Genomic DNA, 7,808 nt, shown 5'->3' with positions numbered 1-7,808 from the left:
AAATCTCTCTCTCACACGAAGTCTATGATCTATGCATCCCCCCTTTGGCAACAAGTTACCAAAAAGTTCAAAAGTATAGAACTACTCGTCTCTCTAGGCAGCTGATGATGGAGTCGATAAAACAGCGTCGGTGAAGGCTTCTGCTGACGTCCCTGGAGCTGGAGGAGTTGATACTGAAGGAGCTTGAGGTGGAGCTGGTGCTGAAGGTGCTGAAGCTTGTGCTGAAGATGTATGTCTTGTCTCCGGAGCAGGAACATCAATTGACCGAGGCTGGGTGCTGAACCTAGTGGTAGTGAGAGGAGCAGACTCATCCTCGTCATCATCATCATCTTCATCTTCATCCTTTGAGCGTGGAATCTCCACAGAGTCAACTTCATGTTGAAGCTGTGTGACAATGGTGGTCAACTTAGTTACCTTCAAATCCATGTTGTGGATTTTTTTTCTCCACAACTCTCTCAAGGCTCTTCTGATTTTGCATAATCTCCTAAATGTTCTTCTCCATGCCTTGGACAGTGCTCACTAGAAATGTCATTTTCTCAGCTTGAGTTTTGAGCTATGGAACTAGAGGTGACCTATTTCTAGCAGCTCCAGCCTCTGCTGCCTCTGCTGTCATTCTTGTTGCAACTGAGTTGGGATCATTGTCATCCATCACAACCCCATTGTCTTCAAATTCAGGCTGAAGAGGTAGATGGGGACGATCAAGTTGATATGCATGCTTGCCTAGCTTGGCATTGATGAGCATCTGAATATAGGGTGCATATCCACATGATCTCTTCTGATCCACAGCAGTCCTTCGGATAGACTCAACTATCAAGTCCATCACTCTAAATCTGGTATGGGTATAAAGTAGGTGCAGCAGGTTGATTGAATATCCTCTATTCATCTTCTCATCTCCTGACTTAGGCATGAGAGTGTATCGCAGTATAATGTTTGTTGTGGGAATACCAGCTTGCAGAAAATATACTGAACCAACCTTGTGACTGGTCAAATACTGATGTGGAATGGTCTTGTACATATTGGCCATGGAGTTGTGATTTTGCTTAGCATCTGCATACACATCTATATCTGCTTCTTCCTATTTGGGAACACCAATGATAGCATCCCATTCAGCAATTGTAGCGTCGTACCTGTGTCCATCGGTCATCTAAACTAAAGAGACATCATAGAAATGAGCGGTTGCATAGAATTGCGTGATCATCTCGTCATTCCATGGGGTCATCTCCTTCCCAACAAAATCTTCTATGTCAACAAGCCTGAAGTTCTCTTGAACATGTGGAAAGAAATTCTCAATGTCCTTGATGTATGCCCAGTCGACATACCTCACACCACTGACAGCAGGACTCTTTTCATACAAGATAGTCTCATAAAAATCTTGTTGCTCCTTGGTGAGAAACCTTGGATCAACAACAGTTTGTCTTCTGGCAACATATGGATCAGCAGCTCTCCACTTTCTTAATCCGGCATCCTTCCTCTTCTTCATGTCTTCTGCTACAGGATGAGCATCATTGTGGAGTGGAAGGTATGGTCTGAGCTTCCTGAGAACTGAAGCATTCTCATCTTCTTCCTCTTCTGCAGCATGGGCCCCAGATGCATGGCCTTTGCTCTTAGCAGTTGCAGGTATATATTTGGCGGTCTTCTTGGAAGCTACAACCTTCTTTGCTTTAGCACCAGGCTTTTGAGCAGACTTCATTGCATCACCCATCAACTTCTTCTTCTTGGGAGGAACTGGGATCTCCTTAGGAGATTCTTCCTCGGCTTCTTCTGGGTCTTCAAACATAGAAGTCTTTCTGCCAACAAGATGGATAGTTCTCTTCCTGGGCCTCTTCACACCAACCTTCTTTGTAGGTGCATCCTTGGCAATTGCTTTGCCCTTCTTGGCATAATCAGGTGCTCTTAGATCAGCAGCACTGACAGATATCTTCCTGACAACTTTCCTTGGAGGAGCCTTAGGAGGGGCTGATGTTTCTTCGGGCAAAAAGTCTGAGTCTTCCTCATCAGAAACTATCTTCCTCCTTTGCCTGGTGGCTGCCTTGGGCAAGCCATGGAACTGGGAGAGCTAGGGTCTGAAGCAATCTTCTCTGGACTAGTGCCTGAGTCCATCTCGACACTCTGCTCTCTGAAGTCATTCTGACTATCATCTGAACTTGACATGCTGACAGACACACTCAACATCAAACAACAGAACCTGTGAAGTGGATATAGGAAAGACAGAATGCATGAGCATCACAAAATTTAGATGTTTTTTAAAATTTGAAGTTTTGAAACTCAGGGTATGATCTTCTACAGGATGTAAATCGGTGGCACCGAGTTGGCATTTTCGGAGTCACCTAGAAGGCTTACTCGCTTAACAGGAACTTGGCAGTCATTTTCGGTGGCAGCGAAAAGAGTTGCTCGGTCTCACCGAGTTTCCTCTCAGGAACCCTAAAACAGGAATCGATGGAACCAATTTTGCAAATTCGGTCTCGCCGAGTTGCATGCTGCGGAAGATCAGATCTAGAATTTCTACTTCTTCTACTCTACGAGGTTTATCTGGTGGAAGGAAGGGTTTGCACATGGTGGCTCGAAGAAAAAACTGTCCCAATGCGTAAGAATGAGACGGGGAATGCAAAGGAGATCGAACCGTACCCTAGCTTGGTGGCGGTTCAGCTACGGCGACGACGACAGGGTAAATTGTGTCGACGGCTGCGAATCCTAGAGGTGGCGGCGTTCGAAGAGTCAAGGGCGATGACCTGGGATCTCGAAGGCAACGAGGGTTTTTAGCGAACGAAACATTTTACATCGGCTGGTTCCGTCTGTTTTACGCCGGCTGTAGTCCTTGCTAACAATCACACAAAAATGTGTGTTTGTGTGAGGAGCCGCCAATTGACAGTATATACTCCCTCCGTTCCTAAATATAAGTCTTTTTAGAGTTTGCACTAGAAAACTACATACAGATGTATATAGACATGCTTTAGAGTGTTGATTCACTCATTTTATTTTGTATGTAGTTTACTAGTGAAAAACTCTAAAAAAGACTTATATTTAGAAACGGAGTACTTGTTACCGAGCGGTGAAAGGATATTCATAGCATCATGCGCTACAATGAATGCACTACACTTTTGGAAGTGGCTACAAATTCAGTACAATGCCGGCCTCCTTTTCCTTGGTCTTTCGCCGATAGTACTACTGCAATGCAAAAGAGAGGGTACCGCTTTCCATGGTCTTAATGGCCACACACATGCTCTCTACGTACATCGACGAGCAGACAGCGCACGATAACCCGCACTGTTATCCGATCGAATCCAGCGTAATAACCGCTCCATATGCACAGCACGACACAGTCACATGAGACCCAAGAGCACCCTACTACGTACGTACACGCCACCTCGGCTGGAAAAATCAGAGGGGAGCCCGCTCTTTCTTCCCGTCGCACCTCCAGTTTTCCCACTACACCCACCGCCCGGATCAATGTACAGCCCGGCCATCTCCGGCCCCGTCTACGGTTCCTCCAGCGACGACACGGGCAGGTCGCTCGCCGAGCCGTCGGGCCTCCGCGACGCCGCCATCTTGTCGGAGATCTCCGCCACGACCAGCCTCGACAGCAGCAGGCCGGCGATGAGCGCCGACGCCATCAGCATCGTGAACACGCCGCTCCAGCTCCTGGCCGAGATGTACCCCGTCAGCAGCGGCCCCGCCGCGGCGCCGATGGATCCCGTGCCGTCGATGATCGCCGTCACGGTGGCCAGCGCGCGGGAGTTGCCGTTGAGCGAGCTGTGCGTGCCGAGGTCGGCGGACACGGCGGTGGTGATGAGCGCGTAGGGCCCGTTCACGAGCACCCCCGTCACGAACATGAGCGCCACGTTCCACGTCAGCGAGATGCTCCCGTAGATGCGGTAGAAGAAGAGCGCCGGTATGGCCGAGAAGGTGAAGGTCGCCGCCGTCAGCGCCCGCGCGTCCAGCCGGTCGGAGATGTGGCCGGCCAGGATGCCGCCGACGACGCCGCCGACGTCGAACAGGGTCGACAATATCCCCGCCGCGGAATCTGACAGATATTCTCCCCCGATCTCTGAAATTCGTCAGGAACAAAACAAAACGGTGGTCAGGTAAAGAAAAGATTCATTTCTTATCTCCACGTGCTGCCGCCATAACAATATAGTACAACTAGACGAACCTGTGTGGCTGAGGTAAAATGGGAGCCAGTAGAGGAACGTGTAGGCCACAAGCTTGCAGAAGAATAGGCAGAGAGCAAATGGGGCAACGCCGGGAATTTTCCATGCCTGGATGAACCCCACTGCCTCGTCTCGCCCACTCGAGTGTCCCTCCAGCAGAGGCACATCCGTGCCATTCTTCTCGTAGTCCTTCACATGGCGATCCTCCTCGACGCCGATCACCTCGGGGTCAACAGGCAAGAAGAGAAAGACGGCGAGCCCGACCAGCGCGATCATGGCACCGGGCACTGCAAACGACCAGCTCCACCCAAACTTCAGCATGGCAGCCGCGATCAGTGAGCCAGATATGTTTCCCACGGAGGTGTGAGCGTTCCAAATCCCCATGATCAGCCCCCTCTTGCTCTTCCCGAACCAATTGCCGACGACGGCGACCACGGAGGGCCAGCCGCTCGACTGAAACAGGCCGGCGATCATCTGGACGCCCAGAAAGTAGTAGAAGCTGTGGATGTTGAGCCAGTAGCCAGCTCCGAAAGCGGCGGTGAACAGCCCGGTACCTACCATTCCGATGGTCAGGAGGATCCTGAGATCCACCCGGTCACCCAAATGGCCAGCAAAGAACATGCCAATTGCATATAACCCAAGGAATGCAAGATCGATCTCGCCGAGCAGCGCGGTGCCATCCTCGCCATTGAACGGAGCCCAACCACTCTGGAGAGCCGTGTTGTTCGCCGCACCTTTTAGATCTTGGAGATATAGATGGCTGGGCCAGTGCAACAAGCCTAGGTTTGATGTCTTGGGATCAAGAACACTCTTGACAATGCTTGTGGTTTTCCTAGTGGCATGATAACTAGCATATGACAGGAAGGTGAGCACCAACACAAGAGCCTGACACGATCTGAAGGAGAGAGGGCCGCCACGGATACACTCGAAGAGCTGAATCCCCAACGGCTTTATGCTACCCATTCTGCTTCTGCTCTCATTAGAGGAGCCCATGGGTGAGCCTGAATTTGGTTTATCCACTAACTGTTAATGTAGCCGGGAAGAAGGCCGGCCGGTGTTAATTATTGCCTTTATCTGAAAAAAAATGTCAAGCATGGCAATCGTCAGAACTATCCAGATAAGATGATATAAAAATGAAAGTGCTGACCGACAGCTTGGCACAAATGTGGAACTTGGAGTTATGAAAATGAAAGTGACAGGTGCAAATGCTTAATTTTGCAACAAGGAGTAATCATCCTATAACAATGTTTGGAAGAATTATTGGGGCAAAGGACTAGATGGTTCCTGAAATAAAATAAACAGAGCACGCTAATATTACTATACGATTTTTTTTTAGGTGGGATGCTGCAAGGCGCAAGCACAGCATTGTTAAATCACTTGAATCAGCGGCCCCCTGGCATCAGCATACATATGCCTACAAATGAGCACTTTTCATCAGAATCAATCTAACAGGGTAGCCAAGCGCTCAGGCTCAAAATTAAAATCAGGGACCCTTTATGACAAATACACCACCCCGGATTGAGCAGAGAAAACAACCACTATCTTCATACAGTTGACATTAACCTGAAAATTGATTGGAAGATTTGGTGGATGGAAGGGGGCAAGATCTAAGAATCACTACAGAAATCAAGAACTGGGACTGAACCCTTCTCGATCGAATGAAATACAGTAGATGGTACGGAAGCAGAAAAGAAAACATCCTTCTATCTAACGCAGCAGCATCTCACCTCCAGTTGAGCAATGGGAGGGAAGGATGGAAGGCAAGGCACAGAGATGCGTGAATACGAGCGCAAGGGCACGAACGAATATAAAGGGGAGGAAGCAAGAGAAAGCCGGTCTTGCAAGCAAGGCAAGGTTGCCCGACAACAGAAGCAACAGAACCAACGGATCTTGCTCTTTTCTGAAAGAGAAAGCAGAGCGAGCAGAGAGGCCGGAGTTGGCCGAAACTTCACACAACTTGCACGACAGCCGTCGAACAGAAGTCGGGCGATCCGTTATGCCGCCATGGCCGGCGAGGAACCACCTTTTTCTGACGCAGGCGTGCCGAAACGGAACTGAAAGCAAGATGGGGAGGCGCCGGCATGATGTAAGCCATTCATTACCTGCGGAGAGAGGACGGTGGAGGTTGTCCGGGAAACAGAGGACGTGTGGTCTTCTTCTTCTTCTTCTTCTCCGGCCGGCTGTTGGCGGGTCGTGGAGCCGAGCGTGACCTTGGGGGGGGGGGGCTCGTGGGGAGCGCGGACCGTGGAATTTGTGAGGCGTCTCGGCCGTGGCTTCCGAGGTGGTAGCTGCTCGTCTTTTATACCGGCGCTGGCGACAGCTTTTGTTCGGCTGCTCCTGCTCGTGGTGCCCGTGGGTCGGGTGTTTCCCCGGTCAGCTCACGCTCCCGCCCACCTCCTTCTTTGTGGCTCAGCGAAGCGACGGTGGCGTATCGAGTGAGCACTGCTTAGTTGACTACAAACTCGTGTCATAAAATATACAACATGCAGCATGTGCCTCGAAATATGGCTAGTCCAACACGAGCGTAGACCACCATATTCGCCGTATAACATTTTCTGTACATAGTGCCACGATGCCAGGCTAGCAATTCGGAAGATACCAGTAGAAAAATGGACACGCATACAGCGTAGAGACCCATGGCGCTGCGAAATTGCACGGGCGACGGGCACCTCCCAGCCTCCGCTTGTTCGTACCGGGGGTGACGGCACCAAGGTTCCCCGCCGTCTCTCCCTTTGCCACCAAAAGAAAAAGAGAAGGGCTCGGCGGATTTGGTTGGGGCCGGCCGCGACGCTAGGAATAGATTAGTCTTCGGAAGGGGGATATCGGGAGCGGATATCCTTTCTGGGGGGTGCGGATATTCGTGGCGCCTAAAACTATATGCCCCTCGTCGTACCGGATCCCAACACCTGTGGGGCCCCTCGCCAAGCGCGATCCCTGTGCCCCACCCCACGTCATGCGGCGCCGTTTGGTGTTCTCCGGTAACTCGCATGGCCGCGGTTTGTTTTGCTTAACTTTGCTGGGACACAACGCATCGCAGAATGTCAATCAAAATGATAACAACGTTGCTTAATGTTGCCCGGTTTGTGAGGCCTCAATGTACGTACTGCCGGAAATCTGCATGGTGGAAAATGTTTGGGGACGGGGACGGCAGGACCAACCTTTTGTTTTTGTTTCGATCGCCGTGCCCCTGGCTGGCTGCGGCCGACGTGAACCGGAGAGCGACTGCTGGCGCGTGGAGGCGCAGTCGTCCCTCGTCCGTCCGGCGCGGCGTGTCTGCGCATGAGACGGAGGGAATCGAGTCAGAACCGCAGGAAGAGGGGCGGGATCGGGACGGTGACAAGAGGTGAAGGGCAGAGACAATGGGTAGGGTACCTCGATTCGTCGACGGGATCGAGTCCAGCAGGATCGAGCTCCGTCGAGCGAACGGACAAACCAGGGGGGAAGAAGGCGCCCGCCTATTTATGCCTGGGGAAACATAATTAGTGGCCTCTGGGTTTCAAAAAAGAAAAGTGGGGAAATTAAAATAGCTACCCACGGGAAGGTGAGTTTCTTTTTTAGAAAGAAAAGCCCCCGAATCAATGTCTTTTTTCTTCTTTCATGTTAACAAAAACAGATGTCTTATATTCATATCATAAAAACCATAATAACAGTCATTTAATA

General features: G+C 50.6%; 1 protein-coding gene across 3 annotated transcripts; it reads right to left on the bottom strand.

The window, feature by feature from the left end:
- Nucleotides 1–3,036: 3,036 nt before the first annotated feature.
- On the bottom strand, nt 3,037–7,416 carry LOC123427549 (putative glycerol-3-phosphate transporter 1). 3 transcript variants are annotated; one of them, XM_045111628.1, is made up of 3 exons: nt 7,307–7,416; nt 4,151–5,222; nt 3,037–4,045 (listed from the first exon to the last, which is right to left on the bottom strand). In XM_045111628.1, exons 2-3 carry the CDS (start codon nt 5,139–5,141, stop codon nt 3,477–3,479), a joined length of 1,560 nt encoding a protein of 519 aa, XP_044967563.1. In that variant the 5' UTR covers nt 5,142–5,222; nt 7,307–7,416; the 3' UTR covers nt 3,037–3,476. The 3 variants fall into 3 exon arrangements, with proteins under 3 accessions (XP_044967563.1, XP_044967561.1, XP_044967564.1); XM_045111626.1 differs by lacking the exon at nt 7,307–7,416 and adding an exon at nt 6,251–6,438; XM_045111629.1 differs by lacking the exon at nt 7,307–7,416 and adding an exon at nt 5,876–6,194.
- Between the last annotated feature and the right edge of the window lie 392 nt (nt 7,417–7,808).

This window comes from Hordeum vulgare, chromosome 2H, assembly GCF_904849725.1.
Source record: "Hordeum vulgare subsp. vulgare chromosome 2H, MorexV3_pseudomolecules_assembly, whole genome shotgun sequence".
Taxonomy (NCBI): domain Eukaryota; kingdom Viridiplantae; phylum Streptophyta; class Magnoliopsida; order Poales; family Poaceae; genus Hordeum; species Hordeum vulgare.
The sequence above is the reverse complement of the archived record's forward strand: the minus strand, read 5'-3'. Positions and strand labels throughout refer to the sequence as shown.

Excerpts from the sequence above, each read along its gene's own strand:
- LOC123427549 (XM_045111628.1), bottom strand. The coding sequence starts at position 5,141 with ATGGGCTCCTCTAATGAGAGCAGAAGCAGAATGGGTAGCATAAAGCCG. Across the intron at positions 4,046-4,150 it reads ATTTTACCTCAGCCACACAG|AGATCGGGGGAGAATATCTG; the intron begins GTTCGTCTAGTT and ends GACGAATTTCAG.